Source organism: Archocentrus centrarchus, chromosome 8, assembly GCF_007364275.1.
Source record: "Archocentrus centrarchus isolate MPI-CPG fArcCen1 chromosome 8, fArcCen1, whole genome shotgun sequence".
NCBI lineage: Eukaryota > Metazoa > Chordata > Actinopteri > Cichliformes > Cichlidae > Archocentrus > Archocentrus centrarchus.
This window is the reverse complement of record NC_044353.1, coordinates 17,446,790-17,468,903: the sequence shown is the minus strand read 5'-3', so window position 1 is coordinate 17,468,903 and position 22,114 is coordinate 17,446,790. Positions and strand designations below refer to the sequence as shown.

The 22,114-nt window shown below is 41.8% G+C and overlaps 2 protein-coding genes across 3 annotated transcripts; both read right to left on the bottom strand.

The window, feature by feature from the left end:
- Positions 1 to 385: 385 nt before the first annotated feature.
- Positions 386 to 8,851, bottom strand: adap2 (ArfGAP with dual PH domains 2). Of its 2 annotated transcripts, none has more exons than XM_030735964.1 (11): positions 8,525 to 8,851; positions 7,939 to 8,063; positions 7,738 to 7,838; positions 7,414 to 7,502; positions 7,013 to 7,125; positions 5,892 to 6,041; positions 2,715 to 2,798; positions 2,501 to 2,563; positions 2,079 to 2,156; positions 1,764 to 1,992; positions 386 to 1,293 (listed from the first exon to the last, which is right to left on the bottom strand). In XM_030735964.1, exons 1-11 carry the CDS (start codon positions 8,610 to 8,612, stop codon positions 1,268 to 1,270), a joined length of 1,146 nt encoding a protein of 381 aa, XP_030591824.1. In that variant the 5' UTR covers positions 8,613 to 8,851; the 3' UTR covers positions 386 to 1,267. The 2 variants fall into 2 exon arrangements, with proteins under 2 accessions (XP_030591824.1, XP_030591825.1); XM_030735965.1 differs by having other exon boundaries at positions 7,738 to 7,829.
- A 226-nt stretch (positions 8,852 to 9,077) lies between these two features.
- atad5a (ATPase family AAA domain containing 5a) lies at positions 9,078 to 21,584 on the bottom strand. The gene is made up of 22 exons (XM_030734860.1): positions 21,231 to 21,584; positions 19,563 to 19,626; positions 17,700 to 19,444; positions 17,521 to 17,605; positions 17,280 to 17,429; positions 16,388 to 16,529; positions 15,962 to 16,222; positions 15,714 to 15,862; positions 15,335 to 15,485; positions 14,895 to 15,218; positions 14,519 to 14,615; positions 14,315 to 14,397; positions 14,082 to 14,218; positions 13,819 to 13,996; positions 13,590 to 13,742; positions 13,240 to 13,476; positions 13,063 to 13,127; positions 12,771 to 12,960; positions 12,484 to 12,632; positions 10,508 to 11,355; positions 10,229 to 10,387; positions 9,078 to 9,993 (listed from the first exon to the last, which is right to left on the bottom strand). Exons 2-22 carry the CDS (start codon positions 19,614 to 19,616, stop codon positions 9,915 to 9,917), a joined length of 5,436 nt encoding a protein of 1,811 aa, XP_030590720.1. The 5' UTR covers positions 19,617 to 19,626; positions 21,231 to 21,584; the 3' UTR covers positions 9,078 to 9,914.
- Positions 21,585 to 22,114: the final 530 nt, after the last annotated feature.

Here is a 22,114-nt window from a genome sequence, read left to right as displayed (position 1 = left end):
AAACCTGCATATTAATAACCATGACTGCATTACATTATATATATATATTTTTATTTGTGCAGTCTTGAGTTATAAATAACTCAGCCAATCCTTTTCCCTAAAACAGATCATGCCAACAAATCTAGATAGCATTTTTTAATGTTAGGGCTCCTTATAACAGTGCCTTTACAAGGTTAAATATGGATTAATGATTCAGTTTGTTTTCTTATTTTCTGTGTTTGTTTTCTCTTATAGTGTGATGTGTATATGACCGGATCAAAACAAATAATGTTTGTATTAAAAAAAAAATCTCCTTTTAGTCTAAAAGGTGGTAGAGTTGAAGATGTTAACATTTTCATTCGGAGTGACTGAGATGGACAGGATCAGAAATGAGTTTGGACATGTGCAGAGGAGGGATAGTAGATTTATTCGACAATGGATGTTGAATATGAAGCTGCCAGGAAGGAGGAAAAGAGGAAGACCTCTGAGAAGGTTCATGGATGCAGTGAAGGAGTACATGCAGAGGGTTGGTGTGACAGAACAGGATGCTAGGGAGAGGGATTGATTGAGACAGATGGACTGCTGTTGCGACCTCTACAGGGAGCAGCCAAAAAAAGAAGAATATTCTAAACATTAAAAAAGGTGAAAATAAATGAGGAACAAATCATTTAGCGATTACCTTACTTAAACAATCTCCAGGTCAAAATGAGGAACACTCAAAAAATTAGCAAACACCTCACATCCAGCATGGCACCAGGTTAAAAAGCCATGATATTGCAATATAAGCATCCATCCATTCTGCAATTTGTCTGTGCATGGAAAAAAAACTGCAAAACAGACAGAAGTCTGTTTTATACTCAACATATAATCTATAAATCAAACCAAGCATTAATTAAAAAAGAGTCATTTATTTTCTGGCCATAGTGTCACGGAACATTTTCACTGTCAAATATAAATGTATCCACTCATTAAATATCCAAAATAAATGTATTAATATTGAAAATTTAGAAACACATTCACAAACAGCATGGCAGCACCCAGTGGTGGTAACCTGTGATATATACTTGCTGATCAGGTGTTCATGGTTAGAATGTATTTTATATAATGATAAACACATGTGAGGCCTGAGGTTGAGCATTATTAACAGTGTCAGTTGAAATGAGTGTCTTTAATGCACTGCACAGCATTAATACGTCAGTACTGACAGTCACTGAAGCAAACAGCAGGTCCCCGTTCAGCCGCTGTGCTGCTGTAGTCCAGTAACTTGCAGTCTTCTCATCATGGTTCATCATTTACGCTTCATGATGACTTCGGCTGGAATGAGAAAGAGCATTATTAATGACAGATTAGCAAGCGCTGAAACAAGCTACATTTAGAAGATGAACGTACCAAATAACAGCTTGTTAAATAGACCCCAGAAATATAAATCTGATCACACAAGATGCAGTTTCCCCTCCTCAGACAGACTGTCTGAGTGTTGCCTGATTCTTGTCTGATTTATATGAATGGGTGAGTTGTGCTAGCAACCGCAGCAATAATAAAGAGGATTTTGGTGCAGGACCTCCTTTGTGAATGATTTCACCGAGCAACCACTCGCAAACCTGTGAGGAAATACACATTTTTGCCCGGCAACCACCTGTTGCCAAGCGGTTGCCGATCGACCTCTAGGACCTGTGTGACTGAGGCCTTAAATGAACTCGGGTCCGGAGAAGTTGGCAGCATTTCTGGATCTAGAAAATAAAGGACTTGTGCACCAACTTATTTAAAGGATGTTGAAAGCTTACTGGTATAATCCTGGGGTGACATCGGCCTGGACAAAACCTTTTTGAGCGCTTCCAGCCACTCCCTCTGCTCCCTCTCCTGCTCGCACATGAAGACAAACCGTCGCTCGGGTGTTTCCACTGTTAATCCGCACTTCCACTTGTTTCCTCTGGCATTTGTCGGGACACACTCCTTAACGGAGTAACCTTTGCTCTCTGTGCCAATAAAAATGGCCCCTAACTCCTCTGCATCCTGCAACAAGAAAAGCACATGACTCAAACCTCATACTTGAAATGCACAGTATGACCGAGACTGAAAAAAAGAGGTTCTGTCCTCACCAGCTGGCCTTTGAAGTAGAACAACTTCCTGTTTTGAGAGTCTAAAATAAACCACCTCTTCTTGAATGACTCGGTTTGCTGTATAAAATCAAAGACAAGTGTTTACTGTAAAAAAAAATATACATATACATATTAATCTGAACATTTGCTCCTCGGATTTCATTTCCCCAAATCCTCCTATCACACAAACAAGTTGTTACAAAAAAAAAAAACAGATTCAAGCTGCATGCACATGTGTGAGTCTGTCTAAAAGAGGAACAGAAACACACTTAGATGTACTGATCATACATGATTTTGTCCCAAACACCTTTAATGAACTTCACTTCATATAGGAGTCAATCAAAGTAGCAGAGAAGTGAGGACAAAAATAAATTAACTAATATAAGCATGCAAATGAAGCTCACATGACTTCAGTGACTCACCATTGGCCCCGTCTTTTCCATGTAACCCTCTTTGAGGTAGTTTCTTGTTATCATTGGTACTAGCTGATGAAGACAAATAACAGTAAACCTATTAAATGCATACAAGCTAAAAAACTACTAACAGACATCCAGTTACAACTCCTCATGATAAATGTCGTTTAAGGTGAAAGACCGGACAGATTTTCAACTCATCTGATGCAGTCTGACCACTTACTTCATCATCACTTCCTGTCGGGTAGGCCGTCTTCAGATATGCATAACGAGCAGCTCGAATCGCGATGTACCATGTGACTATTTCCTGAAATAAAAACAAGAAACCTTGAGCTTCTATACATGAAGACCTGCCAGGTACTAATATTTATACTATAGACTAGTGGTTCCCAAAGTCACTTAAAAACCAGAAAATCCCATGGGGCAGTGGCACAGTGGACAGGTGCTCACCTTGCAACCGGAGGGTTGCTGGTTCAGCTCCCTGTCGGAGCGCATGCTGTCATTGTGTCGCTGGGCAAGACACTTAACCCACATTGCCTAAGTGTGAATGTGGTTGTGTGTTCGTTGGTGGTTGGAGGGGCTGTAGGCGCCACGCCTCTGTCAGACTGCCCCAGGGCAGCTGTGGCTAGATTAGTAGCTTACCACCACCAAGTATGACTGAGGTGTGAATGAATAGTGCATGAAATTGTAAAGCGTCTTTGGGTGTCTAGAAAAGCGCTATATAAGACTAATAATAATAATAATGTATTACATTATTATTATTTGTCTGATAACGCTGGCCTGTGAAATTTTCCTGGCTGTCTTCACTCTCATCAAAATACAAGAGAAAATGATGTATGTCCTTGAAAATTTGATTAAAAAACAGAAACAACACAGGCTGCTGGCTATAAGTTGCTAACTGCTGATGCCAATATGTGACCCACTTGCCACAAACTTCAATACAAGAGCAGTAAATTTAGGTCAGAGTAATGAGCAAAATCACAAACTAACAACCTCCTATTAGCAGTCTTAATTAACTTTTTATATAAATGAATAGCATCCATTCTCTTCCGCTTATCCTGTTCAGGGTCACAGGGGGTCACTGTAGCCTATCCCAGCTCACAGGGGGAGAGGCAGGGTACACCCTGTACAGGTCGCCAGCCTGCTGCAGGGCCAACACAGAGAGACAGACAACCATTCATACTCACATTCACACCTATGGGCAATTTAAAGTGACCAATTAACCTAACCCCAGAAACTGCATGTCTTTGGACTGTGGGAGGAAACTGGAGTACCCAGAGGAAACCCACGCAGACACGGGGAGAACACGCAAACTCCACACAGTGAGAGGTCTGGGCTAAGGTGGAGTCAAACCCAGACCTTCTAGATGTAATTCTAGCTGTGAGGCAGAAGTGCTAACCACCACGTCACCGTGCTGCCCATAAATACATTTATATAAATATGTATCTATGCAGGGGCGCAGCTATATACTTTCTGAGGTGTATGTGGACACATTTTTAGCCCCCGGGGAGGGTGTGGTAACGCTAATTAGCAAGCTAATACTAACCGCTAAAAGCTGCTCCCGCTTGTTAATTGAGTGAAGGGGCCTACACATGTAACCAGAAAGCACACCTAAAGCCTAATCACAGTCTTTGTGAACCTGTAGTTACATTTCTCGCGGTGCATGTCATTTTTCTTGAAGGCCTTTCACAGCTCCACTGGTGCTGAAAACTAATGTTTGACTATGGCTTTCTGAATACAACTATCGACTATTTTAGGAATCGAGTATTGTATCGATTATTCCATCAATTAATCAAGTAATCGGATAAGAAATAATTTTTCGTACTATCAATTCATCTGCACATTTTAACTTCCGTACTGCAGTTTTTCTCTATGTCACGTGTCAGACTCAAGGTCTGCGGGCCACTTCCAGCCCACGATCTAATTTTATACGACCAGCAAGATGATTTCATATAGTTATTATTAATAACCCGTGGTTAAATGTGCTCCCACTACTTATACTACAAATTCCACGCACTGCAACAGCTGCCGGCAGGCCAAGAACTGTGCGCTAACCCGTTTTCCCTATTGCCGATTGATCAGGGATCAGCGGATAAAACATCGGTCAGCACTTTTTACAGTGACATTTAAGCTGCCTGACTCCCCAAAAATGACCAAACGAAAAGTGGAAAACAGGGATTTTCCAAACAGGTGGGAGACAAAAGACCTGAACGCTGACATCGGAGGTAAACCATCTGTCTCTTTTCCTCACTTGCGCTACGGGGAATAGAGCGGACTGGTGGGACAGATACGGGAAAAGATGAAGAGGGAGACCTGCACAGGTGAGCTGACAGTGCATCACTGCGTCACACAGCAGGAAACGCTGCGCAGCAAAGTCCTGAAGACAGAACGCGTCATAAACACCGTAACACAGACAGGTAACTTTATAAGAGGCAAACAATCGCACAAACCAAACCACAATAGTGTGATTACCACCAGATTGTGATTATAGTGATCGTTCTGGTGGCTACAGCTGATGTAAGGAAAAAATAACAGCTGACATTCTCTGCTACACAGACTATGGAGACGTGGAAAAAACTTGTCAGTGATGATCCACTCGTGTTACATCATGCCTGAAATTTTCATTTGATCTTCATTTTTCTTCTTACTTCTCCTCATTCATGCTGGTTGTCATTTCGATTTCTGCAGTCGTGAAATCAAGTGCGCATGACCTTAGGGATATCAAATGTACACACTGTGAACTTTCCCTGCGCTGTGGTAGATTGTAAATTGCAGTGAAATAATACAGGCACAAGTAGCGATAAAAGCAGCGATCTATCCGGTGCGGAGTCCGCGGGGCGGGCTCCTGTTTGCTAAATGCAGTGACAGCAGAGCTCCGAAAGTGAAGCGTCTCAGCCCGGCGCGGCGCCTTACGATCAACCGCTAGCTAGAACACTACACACACGCACAAAACGCACCATCTGCATCCTCTCAACATTTACTGTGTTCATGTGTGCAGATCACTTATTCATAGACTTATAAAATACAAGACTTCTGTGACATAACTTACCGACTGTCTTTAAATGGGACAGGAGGAGGGGAGGTGAAGGAGCGCAGGGGCGCCTAATCAGCACAGCGCCTCTGTTATTGATCATGTCATATTCACACCTGTTAAATACAGAAAATGCAACTACAGAAATATTTTCCCACATCGTTTTGGCGCCCCCCTCGTGTGCGGCGCCCCTATGCATTGCATATAGTGCATACCCCCTTTTTGCGCCACTGTATCTATGCATACTTGTGTAATTTCAAACTGAATTTCTGTTATTACTGCGGCCCTCCTGCAGTACCATTGCAACCCACCAGAGGGCCGCGACCAACACTTTGGGAACCACCGCTATAGACAATCACGGAGTCTCACCTGAGAAGTCTCATGATAAACGTAGAGGTTCCTGGTGCGATTGCCATCTTGGTAGGTGATCTGCAGTCCATGAGGATGACCAATCTTTTCTGGCTGAAAGGTGGCATTCAGGTCCTTGATGGATATTACAGCTTTGGGCCCTTTGGATTCCTGTCACAAATACATGTGCACTTCAGAATTGGAAGCAACATACAGCTGTTCTTAAACTTATTTGAGTCATGCTGGCTGCATGTAGTGGTTAAAAAATTTGCCTAACAAGCAAAAGATCCCCAAAAGACATTGATGAGCGTCTCACTTCTCCTCTGGTGCTATCATTGATCCACAGTCTGTTGCTTCACTGAGGTCTTTTAAGTTCCTTTTTTCCAGCTTATGGGACTTACAGTGATTTTATACTTCTGTGTTAAATCTACACCACAACTACAAACCCTTCTGAACATAGTTTAGTTGATATTGTCCCAGTATGTGTAAGGAACACCTTATTGGACCTTGTTTGCACAGGTTAGTATCTTCTGTACTGCTACTACTAGTACTAGACTGCCATTATCATATTGTGCACCAGTTAATAGTTTGACTATGAGCAAAAAAAATCTTGCATGTCTAACAATTTTGAATGTAAACATCCACCATATAATGGCGCAAGCCCAATTAAATAAGTCATAAGATAAAATTCTTGCTGCTCTGACATGTAGATATGATTTATTTCAACTGCATGAAGGACTATATAAGCTCACAGTCTGCTGACTGATTCTTGGGTCTTCGGTGCAAGAGTACCAAAAATGTCCTTGTTTGACCAGATTAGCGGAGTTTTCTCCAATACATGGAGGCTGCATGGATCTAAAGTTGCTGGAGGTGTGTGGAAAGCTATAAGTGATTGATTGATTGATTCTAAGGTGGCCTTTCCTCTTATAACAGATCTTTGAAGAAACATTTGAAGATCTGTGTGCAAAAGATAAACAGCTTGGGTGCAAAAAAAAAGAAAAAAACCCACTAAACTAGGATTATTAATCCAATACTAATAAACATAAGAGATAATTATGCTATAATAACTTAACAAAATATTACTGTTGATAATTTAGGTTGTAAACGGCAGTTTAACTGCATTAAAGCTGCAGGGAACTCACGTCTTCTTTGTTGTAGTAGCTCAGGGTAAATTCCCTCTCCGACAGTACGAACTTCCTCTTCAGAAACTGTGTGCTCTCTTTGCCTTTCTTCCACAGCATTCCTTCATAGAAACCTGGTATGAATCCAAGAAAGTCACAAGTGCTTTAAAAAAAAAAAAAAAGATACAGATTTCACTTTGAATGAAAGTCTTGTTGCTACGACAGATATGTTGAAACCAGTCAGATTTCACTTCCCAGCGTCTTCATTATGCAAAGAACAGGTTTTTAGTGCAGAGTTCTGCTTACAAAGAACAGAAGAACAGGTTTTTCTTGCAAAGTTTACCTCCAACACTGACAAAAAGTGATGCCCCAGAGACAGTAAGCAGGGAAAAGAATAAATAAATAAATCTTTAAAAAGTTACCTGTGGTGTACGGCAGCGGTGGATACTTAGTCTCTCCTATGAACTCCCTCCTCTCGTATTTAGCATGAATCCACTGCTCCCTGAGGACACTGTGGTTCAAAGGCAAATATTAAAGTATTCACAATTTAACAGCATCATATCATAAAAACATGAATTATTAAACCTTAATTTAGAAGCGGAAATTCATTGATATTTCACTTCTACAGTCAGAAGTTCTCACTTCTCTTTATGCTTTGTGGCTGCCTCGTCAGCAGTCTAGTATTGCTCATAAATGACACCAACAACAAAAAAAAAATGATAATAATAATAATAATGATAACCTACTTGCAGTCTTGCTGCTGGGGCCGATAGTAGTACGGTGGCACAGCAGTCTCATAGTAAACCTGAGCACTGGCGTTGCCGTTGGATTTCATGAACTTCCCCCACCACAATAAAAAAAAAACACACACATTAGATTACACATGGGCACAGACACAGACTAACACAGCAATAATTGAGGTAGCTGAATGACAAAGTAGAGATTACCTCCACTAGTTTATCCTCCCAGAAGTCCAGCCTGATAGATTTGACATGGCTGGACAGGCTGCGGTGGACCCCAGAGCAGTTCAAACACACAAAAATTCCCAGCTTATAGGAGGCCCAGTCTGGTTCTAGGAGAGGGGAGAAGAAGAGATTTGACTCAGTTAAACACTTGTTCCTCCCACTCTATCACCAGGTTTCTCAAACATCTATTATGATACATTACAAAACCAATCAGTGAATAAATATTTCCAATGAAAAGTTTTTAGTCTATGATTGGGCTTCATCTCTGTCAGACAAACTGATTCTTTGAGTCTTAAGTTTACGAGTTAAAACAGTTGCGACAGGAAAACCTTTCAGCATCTCAGTGTAAGCTCACCATGACATGCTTCAGAGTGCATGCTCCCATGCAGAACAACAGTACACCCATCTGAGTCTTTTTATAGCTTCAAAAATAATATTTTTAAAAATATGTTAAAACTGAATCTCTTCATCATTTAGATGTAGTAACCGCAAATCAAACCTCGTTCAGCACATAACTTCAGCTTGATAACCAATAAACTGGCATACATTCAGTATAGAAATAGCTCACCGGGCGCGCCGCAGTCAGCGCACCGACTGTTGTGTGGCTGCTTCACCAGTTCCAGTAAGATCTTTTTGTTCCGCTCACGGTTTGCCATTTCTCTGCACGGTCAGGGTCTCCTCTCGTACGTTGATGGATCCCGGTTTAAACTGAGCATGGCGGTCACATGTTTTGACAAATATCGAAGCGCGACTAAGGAAAAATGTCCATGATGAAAACTGGAACTTGAGACAGTAGATTTTTGGATGTCTCAACACAAAGCGGACGCGGACCTCCCTCCTCCCACCGGAGCGCGTCCAGCTGCGCTGCTTACAATGAGATGCGGTTTTTTTTTGTTTTTTTTAAATTAACAAAGCACCTCTGTGCACAGTGCGCTTCAGCTACTGTGTGATGGAGAGAAAAGGCAAACTCACTATAAACCGGTCTACCCGCGGTGCACATACCAGCACATCAGGGTCTAACGCGCCAAATATTTACGCGGAAGTCATGTGTGAGTAAATATGTTGAATTATTATGTTATGACACCATTCATTTGGTTGGCTGTGATAAACTTTTATTGGTGAGCAACAAAAACCCCGCTGTACAAAAAAATGTGTACATAATTAAAAACATGAAAGGAAAAAAAACAAAAACAAAAAGAACAATCAGTGTTGATGTGACAGAAACCTTTGGAGCTGACCAAAAAGCTGCCTGTGTTTATTTAACTGTGAACCAAAAAAAAAAAAAATAAAATCAGCATCAATTTACACAAATCCAGAAGCAAATTCTATTTTACATGTTAATCTCTTACAAGTGATGCGAAAGTACAGAACCCCTGAAGTCTCATGAGGGAATATTTTTTATTTCTGTGTTTGCAAGATAGTATCTTGTGCAGAAAGATATGTTGGCTCTGGACACCCAAAGCTGCCAGTCATGCATATAAATTCATAGAAAATAACTTACAAACTATAATCTGCACACACATAAAATATGCCACCTTAAGGGTCTTCAAGGGCTCAGCACAAAAAAAAAGCAATTTCTACTCCATAAAAATCACTTTGAAAATAAAAAGCACTGGTAAGCAACCCTATAAAGCACTACTGTACAAAAAATACACTCAAGCACAGGTTAATATTACAAAAATGAGATAAAACTGTAAAGTGGAACAGTTTTTAAAGCACCAAAAGATGTCTCACATGAGGTTATTTAGTTGTATGTCCTTTATTATTCAGTCACCTCTGTGTTGGTAAGAATGTGGAAACAGTCCTTTGTGCTCACACACCTCTGACGGACTGATCAGTCACAATCTCAGAGAACACAGACTTCTTTATTTAGATCTTCAAACCTGTCCATCTGAGAGCCAGAATTTTTAAGGCCTGTGTGTGCAACTGTGGAGTCCATTGTGGTTGTCTCAGTTGTTTTAAGGGAAATCTTCAGCGAGGAGTTGTAGAGTGCTTTTTTGGAGACCCAAGTGGATCGCATTGAGGTAGTGCAGAAACCTGGGGGGGAAGGGTAAAATAAGCAGCTCAGTGTTTCGCATGGATGAGTTGCATGCATGCATGCATGCATGCATGCATGCAGCACGTCTTGCAACACATTTATTTGTAGCCTTGTATTAAAGTATGCCAAAACAACAAAAACCTCACCACCATCATCCTCACCACATCCCGCCCACGGTCTAAACTTAAACACACTGCTGCTGACTGGCTGAAGAAGCAACAATTCTTTCCTCACCTTCGCTTAACTTTGCCTTGCTCCTTAAGCTGCTCGGACCTGCAGATGCAGCGCATCATTGGTAAATAGTCCAGAGCAGCTTGTGGACTGTTGGCAAGAGCACCAAACACTCCTTTCAGCATCAGACTCTCCATCACCTCTCGTCTCCGTTCCACCAACCTGGAAAGTAACAACGCACGTTAATGTTAGCTAAAACCAACAGGTATTTACTCTTTAGAAAGGTAATGTCACACTTTCTAAATGTACAAAATCAGAAAACCTCACAACGTCTAAACTCACTGTGGTTGACATGGGCCGTCCTGTGTGAAGCTGAAACCTTCCCGATGAGCAGCCACTGGGAGGCTGAGCTCTGCTACAGCCTCTTCGCGCAGCTCCCCTTCTAGCTGTCCTGCTTTGTGCCAGGCCTCTGCTGCTGAAACCCGACACTTGTGGAAGCTCAAAGCCTCCACCGCCGCCTGGATCTCCAAGCCAGCTTCTGTCTCCAAGCTCCCTTTGCCGGTCTCCACACCTGACTCATCTGTCATCCCGTCTTTTATGACCACACTAACAGGCGACATTCGTCTGTGACCGCCAGCCCTGTCGAGCAACATGTCCATGTAGGACATGCTGTCTAAGAAATCTGCTAGTGATTCTAGACACTGAGAGACTGGGAGACTTTTTATGCGCTCCTCAGGAGTCAGCGTCCTTTTAACCCTTTTTGAATCTAAACCATCTTTGACTTCCTCTTTTGCCTGAGGAATGCCCGGAGGCTTGCAGAGAGAAAGAAATCTATCTTCTGAGTCTGACTCAGAGTCAAGTGCAGCCTGGTCAGGTCGATGGTGTCTCCTCTTGTTCTCCCTCATTCTGTTGGACACTTTGACCGGACTGCCACCGTCTGAACAAACATCTGACTCTGCTGATAGCCTGGAATCTGATGGCAGCATGGATGATGGTTGCTCTTTTGGAGGGGCAGAAGGTTGGTCTTGCGATACGGTAATGCACTGCTCTGGGTTGCGGGTAGAGGTAGTCAGATGTGTGAGAGGTAGAGGTAAAAGGGTCTCCATGTTTGTGTAGAGCAGGTCGACTCCTTGTCGTTTGCTGTCCATCAGCAGCTCCCAGCAAACCGGCTCCTCCACCAGACTCTGGCCCTGCTGAAACAACACATACTCAGTTATACTGCAAACGTTTAACTCAAACCAGCTCAAAGTGCTATGAGAGTAATATGCAGGACCACAACAGTGTTTTGAACTTTTAAGTCAATTACCTATGTCTACTTCTTCCATCCATTAAAGCCAATCATTATCCAAAGGGAGCCGCCACATTAAAGCTTTTCTAACATCCTACAAAGCTGTTTTTTCAAAATAAAATGTTCAGGTGACACACACACACACACCTTAAAATACAATACAGTTTCATCCATGATTTCACTAAGGCTGTGCTGCATCATAACAGCCACGATAATATCAGTAAAAACTTTTATGTGATGTGCCATATTGTGACATCATTGCTACGCCATGCTTTGTGGTCTGTGCGTGCAACAACGAGGCAAACCCGGACACGTGTGAGAGCAAAAGCTGCGCGTCAGCCTCCGATGATTTAGTACCTGAAAAGTGAGCTACTTCAACAATCTCCAAATCTCCGGTACTTTGCAAAAATATCCAAGAAAACAGTTTCTGCTGAAGGTGGAAGCAACAAATCTTGTTTCACCACTTGAGACAAAAACAGCGTCGATTCCAACCAGGCTACGAACGAGCAGCTGGTGACGCGCGACCCAAATGTAAACAAATGACTCCACTGAGCATTGATCGCTGCTCTCACTTTTGCATTCCATATGACAGGAAGAGCAAACAGTGGATGGAAACTACTGATGTGGTTACATGGTGGAAAAGCAGGGCTTTAAGCAGCTGTCTAAAAAGTTTCACTGTAGTCAAATTACTCGTATGATATTTTGATAATGACTTGACTAGACCACACTGCACAGATTGTAGAGTATACTACATATCTAACCAAAAGCTAAAAAAAAAAAAAAAAAAAAAAAAAAAATCTACATTCAGGGAGTTTTAAAACATTACAGCTTCTGAACACAATGCTATGTGGCAGTTTATCCACTGCATGACAAGTAAACATTAAAATGAGAGGCCCTCAAGTGAGAAACTGCTGCTGGCAATACAAAACCTTAAACAGAAATTATTTACTGAGCTGCAGCACCAGATTTTACAGTCCCTAAAAGAGGTGACTGCTTGTCACGTGCTCTACGTAGTAAATAAACAGTTTACCTTGAGCAGCTCCCAAATGTCTCTCTGTGGTTTGTTATTCAGCAGGCCCAGCTTGCTCTCAGTGCAACCAGTGTCACAGGGAGGCAGGGTGGAGGAGACAGTCACAGATGTGTCTGCTGCCTCTTCAGGTTCTGACTTTAGTTCAGCTTCTAAGCAAATGAGGGGGAAAAATATTTGTTTTAGAATATTTATATCTACAGGACATGAAAATACAGAAATATAAGCAGTCATTTATTATGCAAAACGAAGGAGTTTAAAAGTCAAACTTTCTCTGACCATCTTCTTACCATTTTTGCTCGTCTGCACCAACGGCCTTGCCACGTGGCGGCCGCCTGCACTGCGAGTCCAGAACTGAAGCTGCAGTAGACTCTGCCTGATGTCGCAGCCATTGAGTTTGAGCAGAGACGTGACGTCTGCGGGATCTGTCCTCATGTCCTCAGCCAGACACAGCAGCTGCAGGTAGCTGCTCACAACAGACTGTATCAGAGAAGAGACGAGGAGAGTGAAAAACCTGATTAATGCCAGACTGAACGATTCAGTCAGAGGTGATGTAATCAGGCTGAATAATCCTCCACTCACCACAGACGGCGCCTTGAAATGGATCTCTTCAAAGCTTCCATCAAACATGTTGCTGAAAGCAGGATCTACAAAACAAACACCACTTAACCTCAAAAATACAGGAAACGGTGGATGAATACACCATCAACACAAGCCAAACTAAAAGACAGTGGCTTTAATTTTTCTACTCGTACTAACCGCTGGTCGTGAGGATGACTGGCCTCTTAGTCGTCGTCATGAATGTCTTGATGGCAGCTAGAAATCCTGAGTCATCATCAAAAATAACATCCACTTCTTCAAACAGGATGAGTGATGTTGCCGTCTTCTTGCTCTGTTCTTCGCTGCTCTTCTCTTTGGAGGTGGCAGATGGCGGCGTTTTCACTGAAAGGTCTTTATGTGCACCCTCGGTTGCTCTTACGACTTTCTTGGAAGCAGCTGGAAGAAGAAATCAAAGAAATGAAAGATACTCACTATTAAAAGTCCCAATAAAAACTTTTCATTGAGGTTATATTATCAAAGAAGAGATTAAAATGCACTTGTTTGCTCACCTTTTGTAGTGTTTTGTGGCTCCTTGGTGGTGGATACCCCTGTTTTAAAGAATTTAGCTAAAGAGACTGGAGTCAGGCCTCCTTTTTTGGCACCTCTGGGTGACTGGGGTTTCCTGGGGGAAGACACCACCCTGCGAGGAGAGTTCACCTTTCCTGAAAGATGTGGAAGACAATCAGCATGTCATCTTCCAATATTATCATGCAGATTTGCACAGTGCCCTGCACATACTTGGAGAAGATCCAGGCCTGACAGAGCCAACACTGTTGCTCATGCCATAGCTGTTGAAGTAGGTGGGTTTGTGGGCATTGACCCCCTGACTATCCACCTGATGCGACTGAGTGGCTTCTTTCAGCTGGGACAGAATAAGCCGGCCACTTCGCTGAGATGAAGCATTCACCTCAAACACCTGATGAGAGAATTTGGGAAATGAAGCTATCTAGATATCTGCCAAACGAATGCATTGTTTCAAAGAGGACGTGACATATTTGTACCTTGAAGCCCAGCTCCTGCGCACAAGCATACACTGCAGCAGTCTTTCCTACTCCAGTGGGTCCTGTGATCAGCACTGTATTACACAACATGTCCTCTCCATCCTGGGATTCATCCTCTCCGCAGTCCCAGTCTGACTCTGGCCATTAAAAAAAAGAAACAACATCCTGCTATAAATACACATTTAGTTTACAGAAGTAGTTAAGAACAACAAAAAAGCACTCTAATCTCTCACCACAGCTTCCATCCTCTCCTTTCTTGTCTTTCTGCTTTTTTCTTTCTTCTCGATCTGCACGCAGTTTCCATTCCTTTAGCCAACTAGCCACAAAAGAATAGATGTGGTCAGTATTTAATCCCCACACAGTACCAAAATGTTAAAAAAAATAAATAACAGGCAGAGGATTATGCAAATTACTCGGCTTTAACTGTGTTACCTCACCTGTGCAGCCTCCTCACTGAGGAGGTGTTGCCTATGATGTCACTGGAGTGCTGCGGCAGATATTTATCTGTCCACAACACGTCCTCCTTCACCACATCTACAGAAGAAAAAAAAAAAGTACATGAGACTGAGTTTCAGATGTTGATCTGAGGTTTTACATTTACAATTACTATTTTTATTTATTTTTTGGCCAGTTGGTGGCAGCAGAAATCAGGCTGTAAACAAAACATACCAACTTCATCCCAATGACGGATTATGCTAAGAGCTGCAGACTCTTAAAGCAGCTTTAATCACAAGGCTACACAAGATCACTTTCTGTTTCTATCACATCCTTAAAGATGTTTTCCTTCAAGATCAGACACACACACACACACACCTTTTTTCCCAGTGTCCTCTCTGGAAAGCAAGTCATCTATTATGCACACACTGTCATCTTCTTGGGGGATTGGAGCAGCTTGGAGTGAAGGCTTGGTTTCCTCCTCCTCCTCTTTTCGCCTGCATCTCTGAGATCGTCTTGTACGGCCTCCGCGCTTTGTTGCCTCTGGCTCTGCTGTGGAGATGCTCGCTTCTGAATGGTTGGATCGCCGCTTCTTAGCCACCTTCGCTGTATTCGCTCCTTCCTCATTCATCCTTTTCCTCTTCCCTCCTGCTGGTTCAGCTGGCTTTGGGATGCTTGCGACTCTGGTCACAGCTTCTTGTTCTACGAAAGTAAAATCAGTTTTTGGTCACACAATTCAGATAAGTGCTTTTCTATTGGTAGACACTGATAACTAATCATAGGGTGAACATGTGTATTCTTGCTTATTAGACTCTGACCTAAGTGTATAAACTGCTTCTGATGGTCAGCGCGTTTCTTCAGGAAGCGACTGATGAACATCTGTGCAGGAAACTCAGGGTTGGAAGTGTTGAACTCCTCCACTAGAAGCTGACGAACACTTTCAGAGATCTCCGGTCTCCAGCCTGAACCCTGAGAAGAAAAGACACTATTCAAGCCCACTCTTTCTTTTATTTACCCCAGTGTGCATCCACTACTACACACAAAAAAAGCCATATAAATAAAAGAAATTTAAGCTTCTATTTTTATATGAACGTGTCCTTTTTAAATATAACAGTCTTATTATGAATGTGTTTTGAGACAGGAGGAATTAAAGCTGGACGTTAAGCTGTTGAGTATCAGGTTGTTACAATAACTTACCCTTTTATAAAAGCTCCTACAGGCTGGTGCTGTCTTCACACAAAGTGAGCCACTGACTGATGGAAGACTGCTGGATGTGTGGCTCCAAAGCTCTTTTAGCTGACACAGTAATGAAGACTTGGGCCACGGCAGACTCCAGAGAGAGCAATCTGTTGGTACACACAGAAAATAAGCTTTGCCTTAAACCTCTAACTTGATTTCTGACTTGTAAACTAAGATGAAAAGGTGTATTTCTGGGAATGGCTTACCATTGGGTGGTTGCACTGTGTGTGTCACTGGCTGAAAGGAGGAACAGGAGGCAGAGTACGCCTCCTTTGTGGCAGCAGTCTTGGCTATCTGTTTTTTAAAGGATTCAGGCAAACCGCTCTTCAGGAACTCTCTGCGTGCCCTGAACTGCTCGTCATCCTGCGAGTTTTCAGAGCCATCCCGGCTGTTGTCGTCAAAGATGGAAATTACAGCTGACACCTTCCGAGCGGTCTTCTCTTGACCCTGTGAGCCCACTTTGGAGCCTTAAACAAAGAAAACACAGAGCCATTAGAAGACATTACCAAAAAAAAAAAAAAAAAAAAAAATATATATATATATATATATATATATATATATATATATATATATATATATATATATATATATATCATAGTTTTACTTAAGAGTATATAGTTTATACAAACTACCTGAGGTGGCTTTGGTCTCTTTGCCAGGTGGGATGGCTTTGCCCAAAACATCATTCAGACTGCGCAGAGGCTTCTGGGTTGTAGTCTTCTCTGCGTCTTTGAGAGGAGAGGCGGTCAGGTCCTCCATGCAGATGACAGAATCCTGATGAGCAGAAAAAAACAAAAACAAAAAGAGAAAATTTTATGGTGTTGTATTGTATGTTGTGCTAATGAGGGGCTCGTGAGAGAGATGGTGAGATAATATTTAGGTCTGGTTCATCAAGAGTGATAACCGTTCAGATTTGTATCAATTTGCAAAACATATCAAGAGCCAAAAAGAGCCTTTTATGCAGTATCAATATAATGACTCACAAATGTGAGGAATAAATCTGTTTGCCTTTGGGGGAAAAAAAACATAAAACAAAACATCTGACCAGAACAAAGAGCGGGACCCAGGAAGGGAAAAAGTCTGCATTTTATCTGTTTCTATCGGCTGCACCACATTAAACACATACCATGACACATAATGCACCACACACACAACCATAAAGGCTCTATAGGAGTGGAACAAGACAGGAAGAGTCACAGCAGGTCATGCCTTTCTTTTGTGGGCCCTTTTAAACACTCTTCAAATGCTGACTTAAAACTGCTTTGACATTAAAAACTGAAATCTGAAATACAGGTGAAAAATGTACTTTAAGGAATCTCATATAATGCCACATGATGCTTAAAGATAAACAGAGTAAACATCCACAACACGGCTGAGCCTTAAATGTGAAGTTCAGTGTGTATTAACGCATGTGTGAAATATTCACGGGCAATTTTGAGTCACTAATCTGAGACCAGGATCTGCCTTCAAGTTCAAGTGTACACAGCTGAATCCACAGTCACACAACACCTCACACTCATCTACCTCATCTTCACAGTAGCTCCTCTTGATGGAAGTTCGAGATGAACGCCTTAGGGTGCTCTTCTCCTCCACAGTTTTTTTATTCTGCTGAATCACTTTGGCTTTTTGCACCAACTTCTTAGCCTGTTCTCTCTTCTTAGACTCACTTGATATCTGAGTAAGAAGAATTAGAACATGTTTTTCATTAACTTCACACCACAGTTACGATGGATTAATATATTTACAAAAAAAATGCCATGCTTACTTTAGTAGTCAAAGATGCGTTTGTGCCACTTCCCCCTTCAGCCTTGGACGTGGAAACATTTTTACAGGATCGAGTGAATTTCATCCTTTAAAAAAAAAGAAAAACAACATAAATAAAGATGTTTAAATGTGGATATGTTTAGCAGGCAGAATTTTAAACAAAAAGCATGCGTGGGTCACCTGATTGGACTCTCTTTTTCATCAGGCAGGCACATCATCTCTGCTTGGAAGACACCATATTTGGACTTGCGCGTCTTTGGGGTGGACATCTTCACAGGGCTGTCCTCAGGCTGAGGTAAAGCAGTAACATCAGCATCCTTTGACTCGGTTTGCTTCCTGGTTTTTCTGACAGGTGTTGTTGAGGTGGTTTCAAGCACTTTCCGGACTACAGCCTCTCGTCTGGATCGTCTCACAGCTGGGATGGAGGGAGCTGTGGTGATGGGAGACTCTGGCCTTTTCTCTTCAACCTCAACGGTCGTGGCTGCAGTTTCTTCCTCAGCAGGAGCAGCAGCAGCAGCAGCAGCAGGAGACGTGCTCACAGCCTCCTTTTCCTCTTTAGCTTTCTTTCCTCCTTTTCTTGTTGTTTTTTTCTTAGTGTCTTTGTTTCCTTGAGAGGACTGAGAGGTTTGTTCAACAGAGGGCAGATTTTCAGTGTCAGCTTCAGCAACTTTATCAGCAGCATCCAGATTTTTCTCTCCTGGTTGCTTCTGCTTGCCTTGGCTCTTGATAGGTTTGGCATCCACACCGGCCTGCTTGAATGCGGCCATGAATTGCTTCTTCTCAGCTTCACTGCACTTGGGAGTAGATTCGCTCTCGAGCACTGCCAGCTCCAGATCCTCTTCCTGAAGAACCACGTTGGATTTCCGTTTGGCAGTCAGAGAAGGAAGCTGGTGTCCAGCCTCTGTGTGAGGAGAAACTCCCTCTCCAGGCCTGCATGCTCCTTTTTTCCGGTTGAAGATGGAGGCTAACTTTCTCACTGCCTTGGGTGCTTCTTGTTTGGGTGAAATGTGTACTTCAGCCTGGATGGTGACAGTTCGGGGTGAAACCTGGGATTGCAGCTCCTCTTCTGGTTTGGAGATTTCCAGCTCATCTGTCTCTTTTGTTATTTTATCTTCTCTGTCCTCTTCAGTCTCATCCTGACTCTGACTCCGTAAAAAATCCTCAAAGGAGATTCTCACTGTGCTGTTGTTTAACTGAGAGGACTCATCCAGACTGACCTCCATGCTTTTGTCACCGATGGAGTGCTCCATTTCCGTTTCTTTCTCCTCTGGCTCTGACTGCTTTGCCTCCTGTTGCTGCCTCTTCCTGGTATTTTGTGCTGCAGTTTTGACCTGTTTTGCTTCATCCTTTGAAGGTACAATCGGAGATAACTCGATAGCATTTAGCGCTGTTTTAAGTTCAACACATTCGGCTTTCTCAGCCTGCTCATCAGTGACAATAATAGTGGCATTTGTCTCTGATGTTTCTGCAGGAATGCAAGCCTCAGCACTAAGCTGGGCCAGCAGGGCTGCTGTATCACTGCCAAGGACTCCAGAAGTTTTGGATGCACCTGCAGCAGGGTCTTTGCTTTCATGTGATTCTTGTACAACCACACAACTTGCTTCCTCTGTGGAATTAACAATTTCAGCCCCGGCAAGTTTCCTTGCAGCTTTGCTGGTTTTCCGACCCCGTTTCTGTGACAGCTGTTTCACTGGCTCTGGGCTGGCGTGTTTTTCTGCAAAGTGAGGCCTCGCTTCTTCTTTACCTTGCTCTGGTGAGCTCGTTTTGTCTTTACAGGATGGAGCCCTCTTGCTAAAGTAGTCCATGATGTTACTGGAACGTGGAGGAGAGAAGGGTTTCTCCACAGGCTTAGGCACAGGAGGGAAATAGTTGGTGATTGTCTTGACAACAGGACTGCCACCATCTTTGCGAGATTTCTTGCAAGGCTGGGAAAAGAGTGACAAGTTTAATCAAACATGAGAATGAAAGGGAATTTAGAAAAGCTAGTTAAAAAGTCAAAGCTGGTGCATTTGATGCACAGCTCAAATCAGTGTCATAACATACCTGGCTGTCAAAGTCCTCAATGACAGAAGGCATAGCCACAACACCAGCCATCATCTGACAAGACCTAAAGGAAAAGAAAACACTGTTGCACGCAGGTCTGCAGAAGAATGGATCAGCAAAGAGACATCAAAGATTTAAGTGAGAGGTTTACTGCTTTCCTTTTCCTGGAGACCCGGTGGTCCTGTCGCTGCCACTTTATCACTTTATCTGCAAACTGATTTCTGCCAAGGAGCTTTCTACTCATCTGTCACTTTATCACTATTACAGAAGCACAACAGAGCCTTGAGAATAACTACAGAAGCTACACAGGACGGGTTGGTTCACTCATCTGCTTGATAGTTTAATGATTTTGTGTGATGATTCTGATGTTTTGATGATTTATTGTAATTGATTGATTGAAATTTTAAATGCTTTTAATGATTTTACTGCACATTTGTTTGATGTTCTATGATATAAAGCAGTTTGAACTGCCTTGCCGCTGAAATGTGCTATACAAATAAATTTGTACTTTTTTTTTTCAAACTTCTTTCTTTTTGTTAAATACAGATATATAACAACAGATGTATAACAACTGACTGACAAATATCTAAATAAATAAACATTTGGTTGAAGTCTCAGCTATGTAATTTCCCCACTGTGGGATTAATAAAATATCAATCAATCAATTAAAGATAAATATGAAGTTGGAAAAAAAGGTTTGTGAAAAATGGGGGGGTGGGGGGTGGGGGGGTAAAAACAAAGATAAAAGAAAATAAGACTATACACAGGAAAAAGGCAAAAAAAAAAAAACCTGCTGAATAAATAAGAAAAAACAATACATAAAAGAATAACTACTAAAAATTTCAATAAATAAATGGAAATAAAATAGAGAAATGTAAAGGTATAAAAGGAAGTGATATTTTTGTCCCATTTTGCAAGTTAATTGTTGCCTATATTTATTTTTATACTATACTTAGTACATTTGGCTGGATATTATTTTAAGTCGTAATATAAGTTGTGTTTTATTTATCCATGCAGCTAAACATGAATTTATATTTCCATAAAATATATGCATGTTAAAATAACATCTATCTTTCGGTTCTCTGGCTTTCTTTAACTAAATAAAAGTAGGAAAGTAGAAGTCCTCCTTGTAAATGTTTAAAGAAAAGAGATATGTATCTGAAAGACTGAAGTCACCTAGGAATGGAAAAAAGGGGGTAGTCGAGATTGTATTTTTTTAATATATATATTTTTTAATTACACATGATGTAAGAGCATATATGTGCCTGCTTACTTAGTTTCTAAAAGGCATTCTGGTATGTTTTGACTGGTTCTCTTTTTATTTTGTTGTACCCATTGTAGGACTTTGCGTTGTGATAAATGAATAAAAACAGTATATTAACAGTTTAAAACAGTATATATAAACAGTTTAAAAACAGTATATTCTGAGCGTCACTGTCAGCGCTTTTAGTCACTGTCACGACAGACAAACGCAGGGAGCTCTGCTGAAGCACAGCTACTGTAAAAAAAAAAAAAAAGGCTAATGTACACACTGATCACATATGTCATTAAAAGTGACAAAACAGACAACAGGTACGCTCTGAAATGACCTTTTTCCTGCCCTGGCGCCCGGGAACTGCCAGTTTATGCTACACAAGAGAAATCACGTAAACAAAAGCAAACACTCACCGATGAAGCAGAACCGGAACTTGCTGTTACACTGTGTCATTCACTTTTTCGTTTGAACCATAGCACAACTAAAGCAAAAAAAACATTGCGTGCCTGTTTGGTGCCAGAAAAAATACGTTACTGTAAAATAAGAACAAGCTAGTAACTGCCTTCGCAGCTTAGATGCTAGTCTCAAAGCTCCCCACAGACCCAACAAGTGTTACAAACATTTCCCGGGGTGTCAGACGCGGATATACAAACACAAAATCTAAAACGGTTACACGGATATTTTCAGAACTGTTCCGAAAATAAAGCTAAGTTTCATATTTCTTCGCGGAATCCGGCTCTTTCAATAACGCGCCAGACTGGATGTGAATGAAGAGCGCGAAATATACGCGACCTTTGGCATAGCGCGATTCCACCAATCATAGCGAAGAAAAACACCTCCGTCATCAGATGTCGTAGTTCGCCCATAACAAAGATGGCGCGTGGCGTCGCGTTTAGTAGAGAGGAAATGCTGACGTCTCCCTCTACAGGCTGACGGTGAGGATTTCAAGACAGGTGAAACCTAGTTGTTGTAAAAGTGGTTGCAAAGTGCGATTTAAAATACAAAATAGTTCTTGAGACCACCTCCCCCCACAATAAGGCATTTTCTCTTGTACCCGACTTCTTGATAACCAAACTGCATGTCAAATAAAACAATTTCAATCATTTTTTTTTTATTTTGTTGATACGTTTCTCTTATAAGTGTTAAAATATTTTTTAATATCAGCATGTTTTAAAAATAGCTGTTACCTAAACCTATTTAACCTGGAAAAGAAACAGACAAAACAGTGAGATGCCATGACAAAGAAGTGACATGATTAAGTCATGCGCTAACACCAAAGGTTAATCCTCTTTGTTAT